This window comes from Schistocerca americana, chromosome 1, assembly GCF_021461395.2.
Source record: "Schistocerca americana isolate TAMUIC-IGC-003095 chromosome 1, iqSchAmer2.1, whole genome shotgun sequence".
Lineage (NCBI taxonomy): Eukaryota > Metazoa > Arthropoda > Insecta > Orthoptera > Acrididae > Schistocerca > Schistocerca americana.
This window is the reverse complement of record NC_060119.1, coordinates 36,536,590-36,563,195: the sequence shown is the minus strand read 5'-3', so window position 1 is coordinate 36,563,195 and position 26,606 is coordinate 36,536,590. Positions and strand designations below refer to the sequence as shown.

Sequence of the window (26,606 nt, the reverse complement as noted above, 5' to 3'; positions counted from 1 at the left end):
GCCCCTAAATAGCTGTCTCCAACCAATCAGGTTTTGGCGTAGTGATACTTCCTGCAGGCTGTAGCTTGAGCTCCCCCTGCAGGAAGTAGTGCTCGGAATGTCTGTTTCCATTATCTTGTATCTAAATAGTCGGTGTTTACCATGGTGCAAAGCTATGCCTTGGCCATAGACAACCTCATCTTGTGTAGTGTAATATGGGTTGCCGGCCCTCTGTGGCTACCTTGGCTCCGGTATAACACCCATAACCCCTTGGAAAAGCTGGTGTGGCACGGGCGACTGTGGGGGAGAGAGTACCAATGTAGCTCGGTGCCATAGGCTGATCTGCAGCTAAGTCCTCTTGAAGGAGGTGGTGGTGCCCGGCCGCCGGAGAGTAGGGCACCACTTTCCGCACGAGGCGGCTGGAAAGCCGCAGCCGCAGCAGTGGCGATTGTGAGGTGACGTCAGGCTGGGCAAGTGGCATGGGGACGTCTGTGTTATCCAACCGAGGCAGTGCCAAAGAAGGGCCAGGAAGTGGGTTCAGGGGAAGGTCTCGGAGCTGTCCCGGGTCTGGAGTATGCGGCGACGCAGTGGTAGCAGTAGGCATCTGCTGGCTATCTCCAGGAAGATCATCCACCAACTGAGGAGGGCATCAACATAGGCCCCATGGAAGGGACCGGTGATAGGAGTGAGAGAGGAGCCGGTGTTTGGGGCTGCGGCTGCTCGAGGAAACGAAGACACAGTTGGGTGCAGTGACATGAAACCACCTTGTCGTCCAGGTGTATGTCTAACATTTGTTGACCAGGGGGCTGTATAATGACCCCCTGGAAGCCAGCTGAGCTGGGGCCCAAAACTGTGCGCCCATACCTTGGAGGCAGATGAATATCGGGAAGCACCTGGCAGGGCGCGAGGTCCAACCTGCGGCAGGAGGAGATAGAGTAGGGTCCGAGGCTGGCGGCCGTGGAGCAGTTCGGCTGGACTCTTGTGCTCAGAATGTCTGTTTCCATTATCTTTTATGTAAATAGTTGGTGTTTACCATGGTGCTTTTGGTACGCCTTGGGCATAGACAACCTCATCCTCTGTGGTGTAATATGGGTTGCCACCCCTCAGGGGCTACCTTGGCTCCGGTATAACAATACCTTTCAAGTCTGTATTGTTTTGCTGAAACATGAGGAGTAATCAAGTAAACTGCATTTTTAACTTTCTGTTTAGGAAAGGTAAATAAGAGCAATGAGCTTTTGGGCAGTCATTAATTTCATTTTGTTAATTACTAATGCAAGTGAATCCTTATAACTTACAGCATCAGTTTATTATTGATATTCCGAGTCACAGTCATTCATACAACATGATAGATGAACTGAACAGTATACGAAACATCACAATACATGCAGCAGACAGTGGCAACTGTGACCGACATTACATATATCCGGCTGAATTATGCTGCTTACTATACCCTGCATACTTGTCTACATGGTATAAACAGGTACTCTGAAGGATAGTGCTGAATGTGAAAGGTTCTTCACCATTTGCCAATTGATATGTAGGCCCTTTCTACTACAGCACATTAATATGACCAACGAATTCCCAAATGGGAACTGTGTCTTGATTTTATGCTTTACTTTCATCTTAATTTGTGGACAGCTTTCAGTTTTATGTTTATTTTTTAGCATTTCTATTTGTTGTTCACAGTACGCCAGTCTCTTCAAAATAGAGTTAATTCAATTTTCATTAAAAAGTCATTACATGTTAACTATTTTCATAGCTGCATTTTCTTGTTGTGAGCATTTTACTCTAGTGGCAGAATAAAATGTGCATGCATATCAGTTGCTATGATGTGTCACTGAGCCTACAGAAAACTGTATAACTATTAATGAGCTGTTGCACATTCATTTACACAGTTTTAGATTATAGACAGTTTGAATGTGCATTAGGCTCTGTAACACATCAAGTATACAGTTATAAACGTATCTGCAGAATTTTTAAATTTTTGAACAGTAATTTTTAAATAATATCTTTGCAGTACAGGAATGCAGGAAATCCTTTAGCACATTATGATCTGACAGCAGAAGAGATTCTACAACAATGTGATGGAAAAGTTGATATGGTAGTAATGGGGGCAGGAACTGGAGGCACGATCTCAGGTGTCGGACGTAAGCTGAAGGAGAAATGTCCCAACTGCATTGTTGTTGGAGTTGATCCTGAAGGCTCCATCCTAGCTGAACCAGCTGAACTGAACAAGACTGATGTTACCTTCTATGAAGTGGAAGGAATTGGATACGATTTCATTCCCACAGTATTGGGTACAAATATGTATATGTATATATTTTAAAGCTGATGAAAGGTACTTTATCACTTGTGCTTTTGTTTGTTATTTTGCTGACTGGAATATCATTTCAGATCGAAGTGTGGTGGATAAATGGGTCAAATCAAATGATAAGGAATCACTTGTCATGGCAAGGCAGCTGATTAAAGAAGAAGGCTTACTTTGTGGTGAGTAGTGCTCGGACACAAAATAACTTTTAAAGACTAGTACATACAAGTGGATCCCCACATTTGGTCTAATGCTTGCAACCTACAGAGCAGCTGTAATTCCACTAGGAGTGTTGTATGAAGTTGTAATAGTGACCAAGCAAAGATAACAGTTTCTGCAGGAATTATGTATACTTGCAATATTAATTCCTATTTGAGATTTGGTTTCTCTGATGACGAGTACTGCTACAAATCGAGACAGTCTGTTGAATTAATATATTAACAATTCATTGAATGAGGTTATGGAATGATAAATTCAATTACACACCCCACCCACCTGCCCACACACACACACACACACACACACACACACACACACACACACAAAAACTGTATCACAGCATCAAAGACGGTTCCTTAGCATAACAAGCATTAGACATAGACCTCCCACTGTAAAATTTTGTTATTGGAAAATACTGCTAAATAGAAAAATACTTCTTTCTGTATACGATTTTCTGTGAATGTAAGCCAACACACGAAGGATCTGTTGATTTCCATGATGTCAAAATCACTGGAAATATCTATGTAATCAGCTGCACATAACCTTCTCCAGCTTCTTAATGTGTCTGAGCCACTCTACTTTTGGTGCATTCATCAGTGATCAGTGCTTGTGGGGACGACACAAGAGTGACCAACAGGGACAGTATGTTAGGGCAGTTTTGAATAGGTTTTTTTTAACTTCTGTCTTGGTTACAGTGTTCTTGGGGTCTGATGCCAACAAAGATGAAGAATAATAAGAAGAGACTGTAATAAAAAAACTCAGAAACAACAAGGCCCCAGGGAAGAGTATTAATCAGAGGAGGAGGGGAAAGCTTGCACTTAGAAAGATATAAACTTATCCAGTTGATGTAAATGAGACACAGCCAAGAGAATAGAAACTGACCATAATATGCCCAATATACAAGAAGGGAAGCAAAATGGAATGGGATAACTACAGAGGTGTAAGCTTTCTGAATGTAATCTACAAGGTACAGTCTATCATTGTTCTAATTACAAACATGCCTAGAGAATGCTGGCTTTTGACCCAGCCAGTTGACTGTAGATCACATTTTCATCCTACGAATATTGTCTGAAAAACATTGGGAATATGATAAAAATATTTGTAGTCTGTTTGTTGATTTTTCAACATGCGTACAACAGCGCCACAGGAATAGTCTCTACAATGCCCTGTGTGACTTCAGAAGCCTTGAGAAGCTAGTGAGAACGATGTAAACTTGTATGAATGGATCAATGTCAGCTATGTGTTTCTAAAGGGTCACCTCAGAAAAGTTAGAGACTGAGACAGGTCTCTCATGTGTTCTATTCAATATCATCTTACAGAAAGTAGTAAGGAAATGCAGGAAACAGGAATGGGCTGGAATGCAGATGGATGGTAATCTAAATTGTTTTGCATATTCAGATGATATATTAGTCCTAAGTGAATCAATCCATCAGTTCAAAGAAATCTCCCAGGAAATGGACAACTATGCACAGAAGGTTGGGCTAAGAGTGAATCAAGGTATAATTGAGTTCATGCAATTAGGAAGAAGACAAGCGCAACAAGAATTTCTTGAGGTAGGTGGTCTGATGTTACTAAGATGAGAAACTATAACACAATCATATATGATTCACAAACCTGGAGCATGACAAAACACAAAGAGGAAAAACTATTAATATTTGAAAGGAAAATATGGAGACCAATCTTAGATAAAGGAGAATGGAGAAGGAGGAGGAATGAGGAAACCCTCCTCTTGATGCAGCAATCAGCAATACTACAGAAGCCAAAGAGCAAAAGAATCCAGTGGGCAGACAATGTAGCCAACATGCCAGAAGAAAGACAGACAAAGAAAGCATTTGAGGGGAAACTGAACACTAGGCACCCCACAGGATGACAAAGACGTGGCTGGATGGACAATCTAGTGAAGGACCTGGCAGCCCTGAAGACTGAAGAGATCTGGCCGAACTGAGCGTGAAACAGAAAGGAATGGAGGTTGTTTGTGGAAGGTGCATGTGGTCTGCAGGGACTGTGGCTACTGGATGTGTATGTATGTATGTGTGTATGTATATCTAATAACAAAGATGATGTGACTTACCAAACAAAAGCGCTGGCAGGTCGATAGACACACAAACAAACACAAACATCACACAAAATTCAAGCTTTCGCAACCAACGGTTGCTTCGTCAGGAAAGAGGGAAGGAGAAGGAAAGACGAAAGGATGTGGGTTTTAAGGGAGAGGGTAAGGAGCCATTCCAATCCCGGGAGCGGAAAGACTTACCTTAGGGGGGAAAAAGGACAGGTATACACTCGCGCACACACACACATATCCATCCATACATATACAGACACAAGCAGACATATTCAAAGGCAAAGAGTTTGGGCAGAGATGTCAGTCGAGGCGGAAGTGCAGAGGCAAAGATGATGTTGAATGACAGGTGAGGTATGAGTGGCGGCAACTTGAAATTAGCGGAGATTGAGGCCTGGTGGATAGCGGGAAGAGAGGATATATTGAAGGGCAAGTTCCCATCTCCAGAGTTCGGATAGGTTGGTGTTAGTGGGAAGTATCCAGATAACCCGGACGGTGTAACACTGTGCCAAGATGTGCTGGCCATGCACTAAGGCATGTTTACCCACAGGGTGATCGTCATTACCAACAAACACTGTGTGCCTATGTCCATTCATGTGAATGGACAGTTTGTTGCTGGTCATTCCCACATAGAATGCGTCACAGTGTAGGCAGGTCAGTTGGTAAATCACATGGGTGCTTTCACACGTTGCTCTGCCTTTGATCGTGTACACCTTCCGGCTTACAGGACTGGAGTAGGTGGTGGTGGGAGGGTGCATGGGACAGGTTTTACACCGGGGGCGGTTACAAGGGTAGGAGCCAGAGGGTAGGGGAGGTGGTTTGGGAATTTCATAGGGATGAACTAAGAGGTTACGAAGGTTAGGTGGACGGCGGAAAGACACTCTTGGTGGAGTGGGGAGGATTTCATGAAGGATGGATCTCATTTCAGGGCAGGATTTGAGGAAGTCGTATCCCTGCTGGAGAGCCACATTCAGAGTCTGATCCGGTCCCGGAAAGTATCCTGTCACAAGTGGGGCACTTTTGTGGTTCTTCTGTGGGAGGTTCTGGGTTTGAGGGGATGAGGAAGTGGCTCTGGTTATTTGCTTCTGTACCAGGTCGGGAGGGTAGTTGCAGGATGCGAAAGCTGTTTCCAGGTTGTTGGTGTAATGGTTCAGGGATTCCAGACTGGAGCAGATTCGTTTGCCACGAAGACCTAGGCTGTAGGAAAGGGACCGTTTGATGTGGAATAGGTGGCAGCTGTCATAATGGAGGTACTGTTGCTTGTTGGTGGGTTTGATGTGGACGGACGTGTGAAGCTGGCCATTGGACAGATGGAGGTCAACGTCAAGGAAAGTGACGTGGGATTTGGAGTAGGACCAGGTGAATCTGATGGAACCAAAGGAGCTGAGGTTTGTAATGGATCTGGGAGATGTTATTTTTTTTACCGTATTTGTCGATACTGAATTGAAAATGTTTTCTTATATTTTTGTCAGAATTTATTATAATTTGTCTTATTATATGTTAATTTATTTCTGTTTTTGAGAGTAAAAGCATATTGATTACTATTAGAAAATGTATCGAAGAATAGCAAAGAAACTGATTGTGTAAAATATCTTTGACGTTGGAGTAGTCTTTGACTATAGTCAGTCCGAGTCGGAAGCTAACTCTTGGTGTGTGTTGACGGAAGAACGATGTGAAGGTCGCAGTCATAAATAATTTTGAATTATGTTAACTATTATTTTTGTATTATCTAAAAAGAAGAAACTACATTTGAAGAAACTGTATTTGAAACACCAAAATGAGAGAAACACGTTGAACCACGTCATTTTCTACATCTACATCTACATCTACATCTACATTGATACTCCGCAAGCCACCCAACGGTGTGTGGCGGAGGGCACTTTACGTGCCACTGTCATTACCTCCCTTTCCTGTTCCAGTCGCGTATGGTTCGCGGGAAGAACGACTGTCTGAAAGCCTCCGTGCGCGCTCTAATCTCTCTAATTTTACATTCGTGGTCTCCTCGGGAGGTATAAGTAGGGGGAAGCAATATATTCGATACCTCATCCAGAAACGCACCCTCTCGAAACCTGGACAGCAAGCTTCACCGCGATGCAGAGCGCCTCTCTTGCAGAGTCTGCCACTTGAGTTTATTAAACATCTCCGTAACGCTATCACGGTTACCAAATAACCCGGTGACGAAACGCGCCGCTCTTCTTTGGATCTTTTCTATCTCCTCCGTCAACCCGACCTGGTACGGATCCCACACTGATGAGCAATACTCAAGTATAGGTCGAACGAGTGTTTTGTAAGCCACCTCCTTTGTTGATGGACTACATTTTCTAAGCACTCTCCCAATGAATCTCAACCTGGTACCCGCCTTACCAACAATTAATTTTATATGATCATTCCACTTCAAATCGTTCCGTACGCATACTCCCAGATATTTTACAGAAGTAACTGCTACCAGTGTTTGTTCCGCTATCATATAATCATACAATAAAGGATCCTTCTTTCTATGTATTCGCAATACATTACATTTGTCTATGTTAAGGGTCAGTTGCCACTCCCTGCACCAAGTGCCTATCCGCTGCAGATCTTCCTGTATTTCGCTACAATTTTCTAATGCAGCAACTTCTCTGTATACTACAGCATCATCCGCGAAAAGCCGCATGGAACTTCAGACACTATCTACTAAGTCATTTATATATATTGCGAAAAGCAATGGTCCCATAACACTCCCCTGTGGCACGCCAGAGGTTACTTTAACGTCTGTAGACGTCTCTCCATTGATAACAACATGCTGTGTTCTGTTTGCTAAAAACTCTTCAATCCAGCCACACAGCTGGTCTGATATTCCGTAGGCTCTTACTTTGTTTATCAGGCGACAGTGCGGAACTGTATCGAACGCCTTCCGGAAGTCAAGAAAAATAGCATCTACCTGGGAGCCTGTATCTAATATTTTCTGGGTCTCATGAACAAATAAAGCGAGTTGGGTCTCACACGATCGCTGTTTCCGGAATCCATGTTGATTCCTACATAGTAGATTCTGGGTTTCCAGAAATGACATGATACGCGAGCATAAAACATGTTCTAAAATTCTACAAGAGATCGACGTAAGAGATATAGGTCTATAGTTTTGCGCATCTGCTCGACGACCCTTCTTGAAGACTGGGACTATCTGTGCTCTTTTCCAATCATTTGGAACCCTCCGTTCCTCTAGAGACTTGTGGTACACGGCTGTTAGAAGGGGGGCAAGTTCTTTCGCGTACTCTGTGTAGAATCGAATTGGTATCCCGTCAGGTCCAGTGGACTTTCCTCTATTGAGTGATTCCAGTTGCTTTTCTATTCCTTGGACACTTATTTCGATGTCAGCCATTTTTTCGTTTGTGCGAGGATTTAGAGAAGGAACTGCAGTGCGGTCTTCCTCTGTGAAACAGCTTTGGAAAAAGGTGTTTAGTATTTCAGCTTTACGCGTGTCATCCTCTGTTTCAGTGCCATCATCATCCCGTAGTGTCTGGATATGCTGTTTCGAGCCACTTACTGATTTAACGTAAGACCAGAACTTCCTAGGATTTTCTGTCAAGTCGGTACATAGAATTTTACTTTCGAATTCAATGAACGTTTCACGCATAGCCCTCCTTACGCTAACTTTGACATCGTTTAGCTTCTGTTTGTCTGAGAGGTTTTGGCTGCGTTTAAACTTGGAGTGGAGCTCTCTTTGCTTTCGCAGTAGTTTCCTAACTTTGTTGTTGTACCACGGTGGGTTTTTCCCGTCCCTCACAGTTTTACTCGGCACGTACCTGTCTAAAACGCATTTTACGATTGCCTTGAACTTTTTCCATAAACACTCAACATTGTCAGTGTCGGAACAGAAATTTTCGTTTTGATTTGTTAGGTAGTCTGAAATCTGCCTTCTATTACTCTTGCTAAACAGATAAACCTTCCTCCCTTTTTTTATATTCCTATTAACTTCCATATTCAGGGATGCTGCAACGGCCTTATGATCACTGATTCCCTGTTCTGTACATACAGAGTCGAAAAGTTCGGGTCTGTTTGTTATCAGTAGGTCCAAGATGTTATCTCCACGAGTCGGTTCTCTGTTTAATTGCTCGAGGTAATTTTCGGATAGTGCACTCAGTATAATGTCACTCGATGCTCTGTCCCTACCACCCGTCCTAAACATCTGAGTGTCCCAGTCTATATCTGGTAAATTGAAATCTCCACCTAAGACTATAACATGCTGAGAAAATTTATGTGATATGTATTCCAAATTTTCTCTCAGTTGTTCTGCCACTAATGCTGCTGAGTCGGGAGGTCGGTAAAAGGAGCCAATTATTAGCCTAGTTCGGTTGTTTAGTGTAACCTCCACCCATAATAATTCACAGGAACTATCCACTTCTACTTCACTACAGGATAAACTACTACTAACAGCGACAGCCGACAACGATGCATTGTGGAATCATACTTAGACAACTGAAGCCAAGACTTATATTTGCTTGCAAACGTCTAATGGAAAAGGTACTGTCACGAAATATGGCAAATTTAAGTTTATAAAAAATAGTGACCATATTTTCAACTTGTGTAATAGCCGGGAAGCCATATTTCAGGTTGGAGAGGAAATTCTGGAGTTCTTCTTCACTGTGAGTCCAGATCATGAAGATGTCAAGATGTCATCAATAAATCTGTACCAAACTTTGGGTTAGCAGGCCTGGGTAACCAAGAAGGCTTCCTGTAAGTGACCCATGAATAGGTTGGCATACGAGGGGGCCATCCTGGTACCCATGGCTGTTCCCTTTAATTGTTGGTATGTCTGGCATTCAAAAGTGAAGAAGTTGTGGGTCAGGATGAAGCTGGCTAAGATAATGAGGAAAGAGGTTTTAGGTAGGGTGGCAGGTGATCGGCGTGAAAGGAAGTGCTCCATCGCAGCGAGGCCCTGGACGTGCGGAATATTTGTGTATAAGGAAGTGGCATCAATGGTTACAAGGATGGTTTCCGGGGGTAACGGATTGGGTAAGGATTCCAGGCGTTGAAGGTGTTGATCTATGTAGGCAGAGATACGTTCTGTGGGGGCTTGGTAACCAGCTACAATGGGGCGGCCGCAATGATTGGGTTTGTGAATTTTAGGAAGAAGGTAGAAGGTAGGGGTGCGGGGTGTCGGTGGGGTCAGGAGGTTGATGGAGTCAGGTGAAAGGTTTTGTAGGGGGCCTAAGGTTCTGAGGATTCCTTGAAGCTCCGCCTGGACATCAGGAATGGGATTACCTTGGCAAACTTTGTATGTGGTGGTGTCTGAAAGCTGACGCAGTCCCTCAGCCACATACTCCCGACGATCAAGTACCACGGTCGAGGAACCCTTGCCCGCCGGAAGAATGACGATGGACCAGTCAGCCTTCAGATCACGGATAGCCTGGGCTTCAGCAGTGATGATGTTGGGAGTAGGATTAAGGTTTTTTTAAGAAGGATTGAGAGGCAAGGCTGGAAGTCAGAAATTCCTGGAAGGTTTGGAGAGGGTGATTTTGAGGAAGAGGAGGTGGGTCCCGCTGTGACGGAAGACGGAACTGTTCCAGGCAGGGTTCAATTTGGATAGGGTCTTGGGGAGTTGGATCATTAGGAGTAGGATTAGGATCATTTTTCTTCGTGGCAAAGTGATGTTTCCAGCAGAGATTACGAGTGTAGGACAGTAAATCTTTGACGAGGGCTGCTTGGTTGAATCTGGGAGTGGGGCTGAAGGTGAGGCCTTTGGATAGGACAGAGATTTCGGATTGGGAGAGAGGTTTGGAGGAAAGGTTAACTACTGAATTAGGGTGTCATGGTTCCGGATTGTGTTGATTGGAATTTTGAGGTTTTGGAGGGAGTGGAGCTGGAAGTGGGAGATTGAGTATATGGGAGAGACTGGGTTTGTGTGCAGTGAGAGGAGGTTGAGGTTTGCTGGAAAGGTTGTGAAAGGTCAGTGAGCTGCCTTTCCGTAGGTGGGAAACCAGGATATTGGATAGTTTTTTGAGGTGGAGGGTGGCATGCTGTTCTAATTTGCTATTGGCCTGTAGGAGGATGCTCTGAACAGCCGGTGTGGATGTGGGAGAGGAAAGATTAAGGACTTTTATTAAGGATAGGAGCTGACGGGTGTGTTCATTGGCTGAGTTGATGTGTAGGTGAAGGATTAGGTGGGTGAGGGCAATGGATTGTTCAGTTTGGAACTGGTATAGGGACTGATGGAAGGAAGGGTTGCAGCCAGAGATGGGAACTTTAAGTGTGAGGCCTTTGGGGGTGATGCCAAATGTCAGACAAGCCTGAGAAAATAGAATATGGGAGTGTAATCTGGCTAGGGCGAAGGCATGTTTGCGGAGGGAATGTAAATAAAACTTAATGGGGTCATTGTGGGGTGTTGTGAGGGTGACATGGTATTAGAAGGTGGAAGGTGTAACATGAGGCTGAAATGAAAATGAAAATAAAAATATATGGGGAGAGATAAAGGTGAACTAGAAAGTAACTGGAGATCTGGTGTGAAAAAAGGCGAAAAAGTGTTGGTTAAAGCTGGGCTATGTTGATCCTGTGGTGAACTTGGGTTGGTAGACAACGATGTGCACAAAGGTTAGGTGGTTGTGTTGCCACCAAAACACGTTAAAGGGTGGAGAAATTCGGGAAAATTTCGAAAAAACTGCGTGTAAATGTATTAAAAGGAGTGGTTTTGTGATGGCAGATTATGAAAATGAGGCTAACAATTGTCTGACGAAGAAATAATGACATTAAAACCTGTGGGAAGCGGCTAAAAATTATCAGTGATGTGGGAAAAACGGAAATGGAAATAAAGCGAAAGTTATTAGAACTAGCCGAAATTGTTGTTTAATAGGTGAAGGGAACTGTTTGTGAACTAGAAATGGTAGTGTTGAAAGCGGTAAAAATTTTTTTGCTTATGGTTTGGAACTGGGTTACGTATTATTGAGTATATATAGGTGGGATAAAATCGTATAGTAGATTACGGTAAAAAGGAGAAGCTGAATACAAAGTTAAACTACTGGCAAAAACAGAAAGAGAAAATAAGACGACAGAAAAGATTTCGAAATACAACAGTGACAATAACAATTGTAATTGTTGGGTTCAAATTAATGATATGAATATAATAGAGGAAACATTCCATGTGGGAAAGATATATCTAAAAACAAAGATGATGTGACTTACCAAACGAAAGCGCTGGCAGGTCGATAGACACACAAACAAACACATACATCACACAAAATTCAAGCTTTCGCAACCAACGGTTGCTTCTTCAGGAAAGAGGGAAGGAGAGGATGTGAGATCCATCCCACAATTGGCCAGATGGTGCATACGTAGATGAAAGACAAAGGTGTGCTTGTCTGGTAGAATACTGTCTTGTTTAAGGCACATTATCAATGAATTTTTCACTGTAGAGTCGATTTTATTTAATCATCTGAATGTACTAAACTCATTTGCTGTAGGTGGGAGCAGTGGTTCAGCAATGTCAGGGGCTCTGAAGGCTGCTGCTTCATTAAAGGAAGGCCAGCGGTGTGTGGTACTACTTCCTGATGGGCTACGAAATTATATGACAAAGTTTGTTAGTGACCAGTGGATGCAGACAAGAGAATTTTTTGAAGATGATGGCTCCAGTCAGCATTGGTAAGCAGTTGTAACAGTTCCATCTGTGTAAATATTTTATGTATTTACACATTGTGCAAATTACATAAAGGTGTATTAGAGTCTAGACCAGATTGATTAAATATCTGGAATGAATTTTTCTTGACAAATTTTCCAAAATCTAGGTAATAGACTGTTTCCTATACCATTTAGCTCTTTTGCATTTTAAGTGTGATATGAATTTTAAGTGTGATGGATTATCTTTTATGGAATATTTTGATTTGGTTTCTTCTTCCTCATGTTATTGCAAATATTGTGTGTGACCGTTATTGTAACAAAATTTATTATAATTAATTACCAGTAATTTGTCATGTATGATGTTTCCTTGTGATGTGGATATATTGACCAAGATTAACCCTCCTTAAATATGACACAATGAGGATGAAGAAGAATAGATATTGATACTTCCTCTGAATTTTTTATTTTTATTTATACTTTTATTATTGGGTTTTGACAACATACATAGACACAATATTGATGGACTACAGTCTAGGTCTCATAAAAATTGGCATTTATCTTCCATGTGAAAATAATGTAAATTGTCTACTTCTATAGGTAGACTCAAAAAGGAGAGGAAAAGTATAGAAATTATAGGTAAAAAATTATATTTTTTGTTGTTGTATGTTCAGAGTGTACTTTTAGTCATTTTTCCACATCTAATTATGTGTCTATAAATGTTGTGAGATTGGGCGTGAACTCGGTCACTCTATTGCTTCTTTGGGACACGACCATTCTGTGCCGGTCATACTATCTACCTCTAGTTCTTCATGTCTCTTGCCACTTCCTTCCATTCAGTGGTACCTATCACTTGGCCTCACCTTGCCTCTACTTCTTGATCATCCATCTTCCTGCCATATATTTGAGGGACTATTCTGCCAAGGTCGATTCTGACAACAAGGCTTGTCTATTGCAAATGGCTCTTTTTGCTGATGTTTGCTTCCAAAAATTGGCAGGCTAGTTTAACTAGTTCATCGTGGGATCTCCAAATCCATCTTTGTGTCACCTGGTCAAATGCTGGCCAAAAACTTTTTCTGCGTACTTTGTTTTCAGATACTGAGAGTTGGTGCCCTTCTCTTTTGTTCATGCGCCATGATTCCACTCCGTATAGCAGTACAGGTCTGGTGATTGTGTTGTAGAGTTTTTGCTTAGTTTTACTTGTCAGGAGGTGGAGGAAAGAAGTGTCTGGAGCAAAAAGTAAACTTTGTTTGCATTCCATAGTATAATTTGGCATTTGACTTCTGCTGCATTATTTATATTTACAACAAGGTATTTGAAGTTCAGTGTGTTCTTGAAAGTGTAGTTTTCTGTATGAAGATCATTACATTGTTTTGTACTAATTTTTTCCCTTTGTCTGGTTATGTATTTTGTCTTTTCTTCATTAATTTTTATATGCAAATTTTCATAGTGGTTTAATTTAGTTCTTGAACAGTACTTCAGTTTCACCACTGTTTTTCCATATTAAAACTCTCATCTGCATTGGCCAGTATATGTTGTTGGTTATCGTGATGGTGCTTGCTTGGTTTCTCTTACTGCTTTCTCCATGATGAGGTTGAAGATAAGTGGGGATAGTGCATTACCTTGCTCCAGTCCAGTTTTGTTCTCAAAACAGTCCGATAATGAGCCACAATTATCATCATTCTCCGTACAAATTTTTACCAGCCTGGTGAGTTTCTTAGGGATTCTGTATTTGTTATGTTTTTTATGCCATTGCTTTGTGCACTACATTGTAGGCTTTCTTAAGGTCAATGAACAGGTAATGGATGTGCTTGTTGTATTCCCATACTTTTTGTTGCTGGTCTTAATGCAAAATATACTATCTATTGTTGATCTCAGTTTCCAAAATACCATCCTGGTAGTCCCCTGTTATTTTCTTGGTATTATTTCCAACATGACAGTGTCACAGCACAGATCTTGTGACTTGTGAAATTGTACACATAAAAGAATGAATAACAATAGTTAATTTTCACTGATTTGTCTTTACTTTGTAGATAACCCTCACAATAAACATTACTAGCTTCTTCTCTCATCCTGTTTTCTGGAAAGGAGCCTTTGGTTACTAAATTAGTGAGTAGTCATTAACACACAGTTTGCCTTATTTATCTCTCAAATAATTTCACCTGTTTTGTTAAGAAGGACCATCCATGTACTTCTTATTAACATTTTATTTTCAGTCTGCATACCTCCAGAAATTTGTCGAGTGGATTTGTATAAGAGTGTTAAAATACAGGACTGTATGTTAATTCTAACTTGTTATTGGATTTAAGAGTATTACGAAAAGGGTAGACTGCTACTCGCCACATAGAGGAGGCATTGAGTTGCAGACAGGTGCAATGAAAAAACTGCTAAATATTTAAGATTTAGGACAAAAAGTCCTCCTTCAGAATTCAGAAATACACACACACACACACACACACACACACACACACAAAGAGAGAGAGATATATAAGCACAAGTTGCACACTCATGGCTACTGTCTCCAGCTGCCATGGCGCGAGTGTGGGCTGTGATTGCGTCTAATGTGAGCGGCAACCTGGGGTGGGTGGTGGAGTAATGAGGAGGCACAGGATGGGAATGGGAAGGGGAGGGTTATTAGGATAGGTGTAAGGGAAGATGTTGTGCTGTCTGTGAGAGTGTGCAGGAATGTGGTGGGTTCAGAATAGGGCTCCTAGGTGGAGAGTTGGGAAAGGCTGTGCATGTGCAGGAGGGGGGGGGGGGGGGGGAGAAGTAGAGAAGGGGAAAAGACTTTAGATGCATTGGCAGAATAGACGGCATTTGTAGTGCTGGAGTGGGAGCAGGTAAGGAGGTAGATAGGTGGAGTACACGAACTAGCAGAGGTTGAGGCCAGGGGGGTTACAGGAAGGAAGGATATGTTGTAGGGAGAGTTCCCACCTGTGCAATTCAGAAAACCTGGTGGTGATAGGAATGATCCAATGATCCAGATAGTGCAGGCTGTTAAGCAGTTATTGAAGTGAAGCACATCGTGTTGGGCATAATGTTCAGCAACTGGGTGATCCAGCTCTCTCTTGGCCACAGCTAGGTGGTGGCCATTCAAATGGACAGACAGCTTGTTAGTCATCATGCTCACGTAGAAAGCAGCACAGTGGTTGCAGTTTAGTTTGTAGATTACTTGGTTGCCTTCACAGGTATGAGATGCCTGTGACATGACTGAAGACTGGAGTAGGTGGAAATGGGAGGATGTATGGAAAAAGTCTTGTATTTGGGTCTATTGCAGGGATATGGTCCATGACGCAAGAGGTTGGGAGTGGGGATGAAGTAGGGTTAGACAAGGGTATTGTGGGGGTTTGGTGTAAGGCAGAATATTTCTGTTAGGAGGGTGGGGGAGGATAGTGGTAAGGTATTTCTGATTTCAGGGTATGACGAGACGTAGTCAAGACCCTGTCAGAGACTGTGATTCAGTTGCTCCAGTCCTGGGTGATAGTGAGTTACAAGAGGAATGCTCCTTTGTTGTTGTCAGACAGTGGGTATGTGAGGCCTCAGGCATAGTAGGAGAGGCTGGGCTATATGTGTGAGTAGCTGTATGTTCACTGTTGTGGGTAAATACATACAGCGTACACAGGGTGGTGTGTGAAACTGATAGCGATTACATGCTTCCGCTGTTGTAGAAATCTGCTCCAGATGCTGCAGATACCGTGTTGAGCTGAAAGCGGTAACCAAAGTACGGAGAAATATTCTTCAGGCTCTGTTGCATAGCAATCAGATTGCTTTCAGTTCTGAGAAATGTCCAGTTACTATTGTGGATTTGAGTGATCCATGAAGTGACTTCTTTTTCGAAGAAAACATTGAACTATTTCACTAAAACTGAACGGTCCCATCGGAACTGTTCTCAAGCTGGTGTTTATTAGTAAATCACAATAGCAGTATATCGCTAGGTGTATAATAAGACGTACCTTCTTGAAATGAACAAGACTTTATTGTTATATTAACTGATTTCCTTCCATATACACTTATATTTTACAATGTGAATCAAAAACTCGCAATGGTGTCGATTTTTTGCATCACAAGAATGGCTCTCCTCTCCTAAAATTACTCTTAACAAGAACATAAAACTCTATATCCTAAGAATAATTATGTGAGCGCTGACCGCCACAGAGTAATAAACAATATCTTTGTCTCTCTCTCGCACTGTCACAGCAAGTTACGCTGCATGATACATCATAAGACTTTGGCAGAATATCTAAAGAGATTCTGTTCATATGCAAAGTACACCAGCAGCCAAGACACAATCACTATCTTCTCTGTAAAATAGCTACAGTGATGTGATGTATGACAGTGCCACTATAGCAGAGTTATTAAATGCGGTTACTCAAAATTCCTTCACCAAAGTTGGAGTAAGAAGTCATTAAAACAAGCTGTTTTTTTCTTGTGGCGAGATCCTTTCACAAAATTTCAATCAACAACTTTCCCCCCTGAATGCAAAAATATTTTGTTGATGACCACCTGAATAGGGAGAAATGTTCATCATAATAAAGTAAGAGAAATCAGAGCTCACACGGAAAGATTTAGGTGTTCATTTTTCCCACATTCTGTTCAGGAATGGAATGGTGGAGAAACAGTCTGACAGTGGTTCGATGAATCCTCTGTTAAGCACTTAAGTGTGGATTGCTAGAAATCATGTAGATGTAGAGGTAGGTGTGAATGCATGGTAGGTAAAGTCCTCGACTCAAGTTTTCAGTCCAGTCCTGGTAAACATAGCCAGAGTTGTTAGTTGTACACTGCATGTATATTAATAGCAAAAACCAGACAGTCTAAAAACAAAGCAGGGTCATTGTAGGTGTAGCTGTCTGACAACTGACTGTATCCTTCATACACCACAGAACAAGTGCTAATGTTGTCTGCTGTCTCATGTTCCTTATTGCTAGGTGCTCAATATTCCTATAATGCATGAACTCCAGTGGATATTGATGAAACTTATGGGAGCCTTTATATTTTAGGAAGTAACAGCTTTTTCATGAGATGAGAAAACATTTTATTTTTCAAGCACAGATCCAAAACTAACAAGAATAAACAACTCGTAACCAAGCCGACTACGGCAAAGATAAATATCTATCAGCTGCAGCTTTCACCCGCTGTTTTTGGCACAGTGGGTAAATGACGTCGCCACATCAGCCCCCCTCCTTTTGAAACCGGGTGCACCAGGTATGTGGGGAAACTTGCACTTGATTTTTCTACCAGCTCTCATGAAAACATCTGGTGCAGGCAATGGCTGCTCCTGTTCTGCACTTGCTGCTTCGTTGTCCTCTTCTGAAACCGAGGGCTCGGCGAGACTATCTGCTGTTTCTTTGGCCTCCACGTTTGAGGGTGATTTTGTAGACCGAGGAAGGAGTGTACCCTCTTCGGTGTAAGCAGGTTTAAGCCGCTCAATTGAGACTGTCTCTTCTTTACCATCCTTATCGATTTTGAAGCTGTGGCTTCCTCTTGTGATTACCCTGTATGGTCCAGAGTAAGGCGAAACAAGCGGCGGGCGCACCGTATCATCCCTAAGCCACACGTGGGACGTTGCTTGCAGGTCTTTATGTACAAACACTCTCCGGTCTCCATGTCTGACAGGGTTAGTGGGTTTGATGTTTCTCATTCTGACACTGAGTTGTCTCGCGAATTGCACGCATAGATCAGGGGCGAAAGGCTGTGTAGATGCTGGAACGATAAATTCTCGAGGAACCCTCAATTGCTCGCCATAAACCAGTTCTCCAGAAGAGCATTGTAAGTCCTCCTTCATGGCCATTCTCAATCCGAGTAGGACTAGCGGCAGTGCTTCAGGCCATGAAGTGGAACTACACATTAATGCAGCTTTGAGCGTGCGGTGTAGTCATTCCACCATTCCAATACTAGATGGATGATAGCTTGTGGTGCGTAGGTGGTTGCACCCGCACAGAAGTAAAAGTTGATTGAAAAGTTGGCTTTCAAACTGCCTTCCGCGATCTGTGGTTATGTTTTGCGGAACGCCAAACCTGGAGAACCATGAATGCAACAGTGCTTTTGCAACCGACTCCGCAGAAATGTCTTGTATTACAACTACTTCTGGCCACCTGGTAAAACAATCAATGATTGTGAGCAAATAGCGTTGTTCTGAAGAGCATGATAGTGGGCCCACAATGTCCACATGTATATGGGAAAATCTGGCAGATGGTGTCGGGAAGTCAGCAATAGGTGCAAAGACATGTCTGCTGATTTTATTACGCTGGCATGTTAGGCATGCACGCGCCCATGCACGACAATCTTTTTGTATTCCAGGCCACACTACTTTGGAGGAAACTAACTTGGCTGTAGCTCGTACTCCTGGATGTGATAGGTTATGTAGTGCACTATAAATCTCGCGACGATATTGTTCTGGTATGTAAGGTCGCTCCTTTCCTTTTGCTACATCACACCAAATTCCGTCTGGAACATTTGGGACAGACACACGTCTGAGCTGCAGCGCAGTTCTCTGTTCCTCTATTAGACGGCGCAAGAAAGGATCTTCTCGTTGTTTAGACGCTAACTCGGTCCAACGAATTGAATTTAAACTGGCACAATTCCTAGACAGGCAATCTGCGACCAGGTTGTCTTTTCCTGAAATGTGACGCATGCCAGTTGTGAACTGTGCAATGTACTTGACTTGCCTGCACTGACGTGGTGAATTGAACTCTGTGTCTCGTTGAAATATAGCTACTAACGGCTTGTGATCGGTAAAAATTGCAAAGTGCCTCCCTTCGACAAACGTGCAAAAATGCTTTATGGCTAAGTAAATAGCAAGCAACTCACGGTCAATAGCACTCCATTTTTGCTGCTGTCGAGTCAGGTTTTTAGAGAAAAATGCGAGCGGCTGCCATCTGCCATCAACTTCTTGCTGTAGCGCTGCACCCACTGCTGTTTGGCTCGCATCAACCATGAGCGCTAAAGGAGCACTCAATCTTGGATGTCCCAGTAGTGTTGCCCGAGAAAGACATTTCTTTAAGTCATGGAAAGCTGCTTCAGCATCTGGACTCCATGGAATTTTACGATTTCCTGTTGTAGTTTTACCTGCAAGTAACGTTGTGAGTGGCTCTTGGGTGGCAGCTAATATAGGTAAGTGATGTCTGTAATAGTTGAGCATGCCTAAAAATCTGCGAAGTCCTTTGTAAGTTGTGGGGAGGGGCATCTGTCGTACTGCTTCAACCCGCTCAGGCAAAGGTGACAGGCCTGCTGCTAAAACCAAATATCCCAGGAACTTAACCTCGCGTTTTCCAAACGTGCACTTTGTTTCATTAATAATTATGCCCTACTCTGTCAGACTGCGGAAAAGCTGCCGCAGATGTTCAACATGCCGATTACAGAACCAGAGAATACTAAAATATCGTCCATATAACAAAATACGAATGGTAATTCTCGAAGCACCTCATGCATGAACCTTTGCCATGTTTGGGCAGCGTTTCTGAGGCCAAATGGCATAAAATTGTACTCATACAAACCGAATGGTGTGATAACTGCTGTTTTTTTAATGTCAGATGGAGCCATGGGAATCTGGGAAAATGCTTTGGTGCAATCAATCACACTAAATATTTTGGCATTGCTAATCGTACTGTTAAAATCAGTCACATTGGGTACTGGGTAGCGGTTGGGAATTGTGCGGGCATTAAGCGCCCTGTAGTCTCCACATACTCTCCATGAATTGTCTTTTTTACGGACCATGTGAATTGGAGATGCCCATGAACTATCAGACCTACTTACAATACCTGTTTTTAGAAGTCTGTCGAACTCAGCTCGCGCTGTGAGCAGCTTCTCTGGAGGCAGACGCTGCGGGCAGAAGGCAACGGGTTGACCTTGTGTCGTGCTGATGTGGTGTTGAGTATTGTGCCTGCATTTCCTGGTTGCGTTGATGGGTTCGGTAAGTGCTGGAAAGTCTTGAAGCAGTTTACAAAAAAGTGATTCCTCCGACAGTGCTCTGATATTGCCTACAGTATACGAATCGTTACAACTGTCGGGTGTCTTCTTGCGTGATGCACACGTGTGCGCCCCGCTTAGTTGCGGGTACGAAATCGTATCACAATATCCCGAAGCGGATGACGCGGTAGAGGAGCCGGAAACCTACGTGCGGAAAGACACGGGCACATCGCGCTGCACTTGAACCGACGCAGAAGACGCAGTAGGCAATATCCCTTCTGTGGGAACTGTCACCAAACGACGATTAACCAGGTCGGGCATAAGTCGGCAATTCCGTCAAAAGTCCGCTCCAATTATAGGACTCGGCACATCAGCAACCACAAAAGTGCATTTTGGATGGAAGTTGGAATTCAGATGTAATGCCAACTGTTTCTCACTATAGGTAGATATTCTGGAATTGTTTGCCACAGTCAGCACATGTTGCATTGTTGTCGTGAGTATATCACTTCTCTTTCTTGGATAAACACTGACTTCTGAACCTGCGTCAATCAGAAACTTCTCACCTGAAGAGAGGTCCCACATGAACAATCGGTGTGATTGGTTGACTGCAGATACCGTGGTGTTTTCACCTCTTTGAATCACGCTATGACTCGGGTGCCTATGTTGTTGTTGACGAACGTTAGTGCCCCTTAATGCCTGTCTTTTAAGTTTGGGTAGCTGCAGGGTTGAATACATTGACGGGCAGTGTTACCGAAGCATCTGTGGTACCAGCACCATTGATCTGTCAAATCCTGTTGGATAGTATTTCTTCGTCTTTTCCAACTGCGACTTCGTAGCTGCTGGTGGTGTGAAGTTACTTGCACGTTGAGTTTTGCCACTTTTGCTGCCAGTTGCTGTACGGTGGGTTCGGTCGATGAGCACTGCTGTTGGGAAGTATTATTGCATGTTCCTGGCTCACTGACGTCAGGTTCCATCACACTACACGTTCTTGGGCCTCTATCCTGGCTGTAGTTGAATTCGGAACACGCAGAAACTTCGGTTAAGGTGTTTGCGATGGTGTCTGCCTTTTTTGCTAAGACTTGCAATGGTAAGTCTGTTTCTTCTGCAATGATGGCACGGATGTTGGCAGGAAGTTTACGAAGCCATATTAGACGTAAAGACTCTTCAGGTAGGAGTTCCGGGCCGGCTAATGTACGTAAGGCTTTGAGTACTTGTGACGGAGTCTTGTTGCCCAAATCTTCGTATGCGAAAATTTGTTGTAGTCGCAAATCTGGTGACAACGTATAATGCTGTGTGAGAGCTTCCTTTAGCACAAAGTAATTTTGTTGTGACAAGGTTTCTTCTACTTGCTCTATCACTTCTAAATTTAGATGTGAAACCACTATATTAAATTTGTCAATGTTGTTAGACACCCCACGCTGCCGAAATATGCATTCAGCCTGTGTAAACCAAAGCTGGGGGCGTGTCGGCCAGAATGCGGAAAGCTTAACATTTCCGTGTCGCGCGTAGGTACTCCCATCTTTTGCGTTAACATCTGTCGTTCCGTTTTGTGGCGAATCAAAGGGCGTGGACCGCAATCCTTGGTCGAACAGACTGTAGTCTTCAATCTTGATTCCACTGCCCCATGCTTTTGTCTCTGAATTTATTATTCTCGTTGGTATATATATTTTCTTTATGCTTCTGCTACGATTTTTCGGGGTCACCACTATGGGAGCCTTTATATTTTAGGAAGTAACAGCTTTTTCGTGAAATGAGAAAACATTTTATTTTTCAAGCACAGATCAAAAACTAACAAGAATAAACAACTTGTAACCAAGCCGACTACGGCAAAGATAAATATCTATCAGTTGCAGCTTTCACCCGCTGTTTTTGGCGCAGTGGATAAATGACGTCGCCACAAACTCTTACCACTTTCTTATTGTTGTGTGCATTCTTCTTAGCAGGAAACAACCAGTCAGGCTCTACCCTTTGTTGTTGCTAAAGCTTTAGGGCTACAGAATTTCATTTAGTTCATGATTCATAATATGGGTAATTTTATAACAAACATCTGATGCAGTCAGCTGTTTTACTTGAAGTGCTAAAAGGTGTTCCTTCACAATAATAATATGTTGGCTGCTGCTGGTATTCCGTGGTATGTCTGATCATCTTCTAACATATCCAAAGAATCTAAATGAGAAGAATGTTCTAGTATTTTTGTCAAGTATTGTTAAGAGTTTCCCTGTGATCTCTATGGAGAGCTGGTTCTTTAAAATTTTCAAGATGATGCTCTGTGGAATCTCCTGTTCTCAGTATTTAACCTTATTCAAATGTTTTTTCATAATAGTGTTCGTGACTGCCGTGATGTAGTTTAAGTAGTTCTAGATTCAATACTTCCTCGCTTAATCTCTCCTGTATTCCCTTTGGCGAGTATTTTTGTAGACACGCTTTCTCAAACTCATATCTATCGTAAATATCTGCAACTTCAGCAGCCCATAATGCAGCATCTCCTTGCATAAATCCACACAAAAATTTAATTTTGTGGCTGTCACTCAGCTCTGAGTAGGTAGTCCATAAAATTCTTTTATTAACAAGATTGGATGTACATCTTTCCTTTCTAATATGAATATTGCAAAGTGCCAGTACCTTAGCATTCTGTCCTCCATTAAGTAAAAAATAAATGTAAATGCCATGTGGCTAGGGCCTCCCGTCAGGTAGACCATTCGCCTGCTGCAAGTCTTTCAAGTTGACGCCTCTTCAGTGACTTGCATGTCAATGGGGATGAAATGATGATGATAAGGGCGACATAACACCCAGTCCCTGAGGGGAGAAAATCTCCAACCCAGCCGGGAATCGAACCAGGGCCATTAGGTATGATATTCCATCTCGCTGACCACTCAGCTACTTGGGGCGGACTGTTGTGGCATGACATCTGGGCATGTGTCCATTGAAAATACATTCTGTGGAACTAGGTTGCCATTCACTTTTCTGTTTACTCTTTAGTTCGTCTAATTTACTTTGCGTAGACTGAATGCCAATCTTCATTTGTCCCATGGAATTTGATATAGCTTTCACTTTATAAGCTATACATGAACTCGTGTTTTTCAGTTTTGTATCTGTTGCATGTGCTATGTCATTTACCTTGACTTCAGTTTTACTGATCTTGGTGTTGGGGGTTGCTTTCATATTCTTCAAATTTCTGAACTATAATTCTTCTAGATTTGATCTGTTTCTGCTTTGTACTGCTTAAATGCCTTCTCAATAGCCTTTTCCAAATGTGTGTTTTGTACGATCTTCCATTCAGTAAATTTTGTGTCCATTACTTCCATATGTTTGTTCTATTCTTGTGTCCATTTCTTGAACCTACCTACCACCTCTGTAAAAATATTGGTCACTTCCTGTATGTCCTTGGTCTTATAAACTTTTGAAATATCTTTAATTTTGGTAATTTCTTCCGAAATGTATTTCATTTTTCTAACTTCTTCCGAAACTGAATTTGTTTTGCCACTTCAGTAGACACTAACTCAGTTTTTTTTTCTTTTTTAAAAAAAAGAAAAAGATCATTGAGCTTTGCAGTAATGTCAGCTTGTGTAGCAGCCATTCTTGAAATCTTTTTCTCAAAACACAGAAAAACACAAATTTATTATTATAAATGCATCAAATAAATTATCCTTCACCAATTCTGAAATTAAAAGATTCCATACACTTTCCTTAATGGCTCCTTTCCTCAGCCATTGATGCTCAGCAATGCTCAATGCTTGTCTTGTAGTTGTTGTCAGCCATTACACTCAAAGCTTCTACTCATTGATATTTTTATACAAAAGTCTACTGAAAAAGCTCTTTGGCATGCACTAATTGGTGGTATTAAATTTTTAATTTCTGTTGTGTGTGTCTTCAGCTCTCTTAAAGTCTAACTCAGCACAAACTTCTTATACGTATTCTCCCAATGTCATGTAGTCAGTTTTAAGTCACAGTTGATATTTCCTTTATATTTTTCTCACAATTATGTGGTCTTCTCATACAGATTCAAAGATTTCAACAAAGTTGTTTTGTACTGGAGCATGATGACCAAATCTCATGTTCCTTTTACTGGGGGCTCAAGATTCCTAGTCTTCATGAACTTCAGTGGAAATTAATTGAAGTTTTACCTCTTGCTTTGTTGTTGTCGGCCCCTACTTAGCAGGAAACATCCAATCAGGGTCTACTCTAGGTTGATGCTAAAGCCTTAGGGGTTACAGAATTTCATTTAGTTTGTGATTCATACTATCATAATTAAATAATAAAATTATGATGCCATCACCTGATTGATTTGAAATTTTAAAGATACTTCCTCACAATAATAATACAGCGATACAGATAGCCGTACCGTAGGTGCAACCACAACGGAGGGGTATCTGTTGAGAGGCCAGACAAACGTGTGGTTCCTGAAGAGGGGCAGCAGCCTTTTCAGTAGTTGCAAGGGCAACAGTCTGGATGATTGACTGATCTGGCCTTGTAACAATAACCAAAACGGCCTTGCTGTGCTGGTACTGCTAACGGCTGAAAGCAAGGGGAAACTACAGCCGTAATTTTTCCCGAGGGCATGCAGCTTTACTGTATGATTAAATGATGATGGCGTAAAATATTCCGGAGGTAAAATAGTCCCCCATTCGGATCTCCGGGCGGGGACTACTCAGGAGGATCTCGTTATCAGGAGAAAGAAAACTGGCGTTCTACGGATCGGAGCGTGGAATGTCAGATCCCTTAATCGGGTAGGTAGGTTAGAAAATTTAAAAAGGGAAATGGATAGGTTGAAGTTAGATATAGTGGGAATTAGTGAAGTTCGGTGGCAGGAGGAACAAGACTTCTGGTCAGGTGACTACAGGGTTATAAACACACAATCAAATAGGGGTAATGCAGGAATAGGTTTAATAATGAATAGGAAAATAGGAATGCGGATAAGCTACTACAAACAGCATAGTGAACGCATTATTGTGGCCAAGATAGATACGAAGCCCACACCTACTACAGTAGTACAAGTTTATATGCCAACTAGCTCTGCAGATGACGAAGAAATTGAAGAAATGTATGATGAAATAAAAGAAATTATTCAGATAGTGAAGGGAGACGAAAATTTAATAGTCATGGGTGACTGGAATTCGAGTGTAGGAAAAGGGAGAGAAGGAAACATAGTCGGTGAATATGGATTGGGGCTAAGAAATGAAAGAGGAAGCCGCCTGGTAGAATTTTGCACAGAGCACAACATAATCATAGCTAACACTTGGTTTAAGAATCATGAGAGAAGGTTGTATACATGGAAGAACCCTGGAGATACTAAAAGGTATCAGATAGATTATATAATGGTAAGACAGAGATTTAGGAACCAGGTTTTAAATTGTAAGACATTTCCAGGGGCAGATGTGGACTCTGACCACAATCTATTGGTTATGACCTGTAGATTAAAACTGAAGAAACTGCAAAAAGGTGGGAACTTAAGGAGATGGGACCTGGATAAACTGAAAGAACCAGAGGTTGCACAGAGTTTCAGGGAGAGCATTAGGGAGCAGTTGACAGGAATGGGGGAAAGAAATATGGTAGAAGAAGAATGGGTAGCTTTGAGGGATGAAGTAGTGAAGGCAGCAGAGGATCAAGTAGGTAAAAAGACGAGGGCTGGTAGAAATCCTTGGGTAACAGAAGAAATATTGAACTTAATTGATGAAAGGAGAAAATATAAAAATGCAGTAAATGAAAAAGGCAAAAAGGAATACAAACGTCTCAAAAATGAGATCGACAGGAAGTGCAAAATGGCTAAGCAGGGATGGCTAGAGGACAAATGTAAGGATGTAGAGGCTTATCTCACTAGGGGTAAGATAGATACTGCCTACAGGAAAATTAAAGAGACCTTTGGATATAAGAGAACGACTTGTATGAATATCAAGAGCTCAGATGGAAACTCAGTTCTAAGCAAAGAAGGGAAAGCAGAAAGGTGGAAGGAGTATATAGAGGGTCTATACAAGGGCGATGTGCTTGAGGACAATATTATGGAAATGGAAGAGGATGTAGATGAAGATGAAATGGGAGATACGATACTGCGTGAAGAGTTTGACAGAGCACTGAAAGACCTGAGTCGAAACAAGGCCCCGGAGTAGAGAACATTCCATTGGAACTACTGATGGCCTTGGGAGAGCCAGTCCTGACAAAACTCTACCATCTGGTGAGCAAGATGTATGAAACAGGCGAAATACCCTCAGACTTCAAGAAGAATATAATAATTCCAATCCCAAAGAAAGCAGGTGTTGACAGATGTGAAAATTATCGAACTATCAGTTTAATAAGTCACAGCTGCAAAATACTAACACGAATTCTTTACAGACGAATGGAAAAACTAGTAGAAGCCAACCTCGGGGAAGATCAGTTTGGATTCCGTAGAAACACTGGAACACGTGAGGCAATGCTGACCTTACGACTTATCTTAGAAGAAAGATTAAGGAAAGGCAAACCTACGTTTCTAGCATTGGTAGACTTAGAGAAAGCTTTTGACAATGTTGACTGGAATACTCTCTTTCAAATTCTAAAGGTGGCAGGGGTAAAATA

At 42.2% G+C, this 26,606-nt stretch overlaps 1 protein-coding gene across 2 annotated transcripts in view; it reads left to right on the top strand.

Moving 5' to 3' along the window:
• The window catches only part of LOC124546690 (cystathionine beta-synthase), a 167,003-nt gene that overhangs the window by 106,725 nt on the left and 33,672 nt on the right, over positions 1 to 26,606 (top strand). For both annotated transcript variants that reach the window (XM_047125056.1, XM_047125057.1), the window contains exons 6-8: positions 1,997 to 2,276; positions 2,374 to 2,466; positions 12,002 to 12,179. In XM_047125056.1, coding sequence (XP_046981012.1) covers positions 1,997 to 2,276; positions 2,374 to 2,466; positions 12,002 to 12,179 — 551 coding nt within the window. The remainder of the gene's footprint in view (positions 1 to 1,996; positions 2,277 to 2,373; positions 2,467 to 12,001; positions 12,180 to 26,606) is intronic.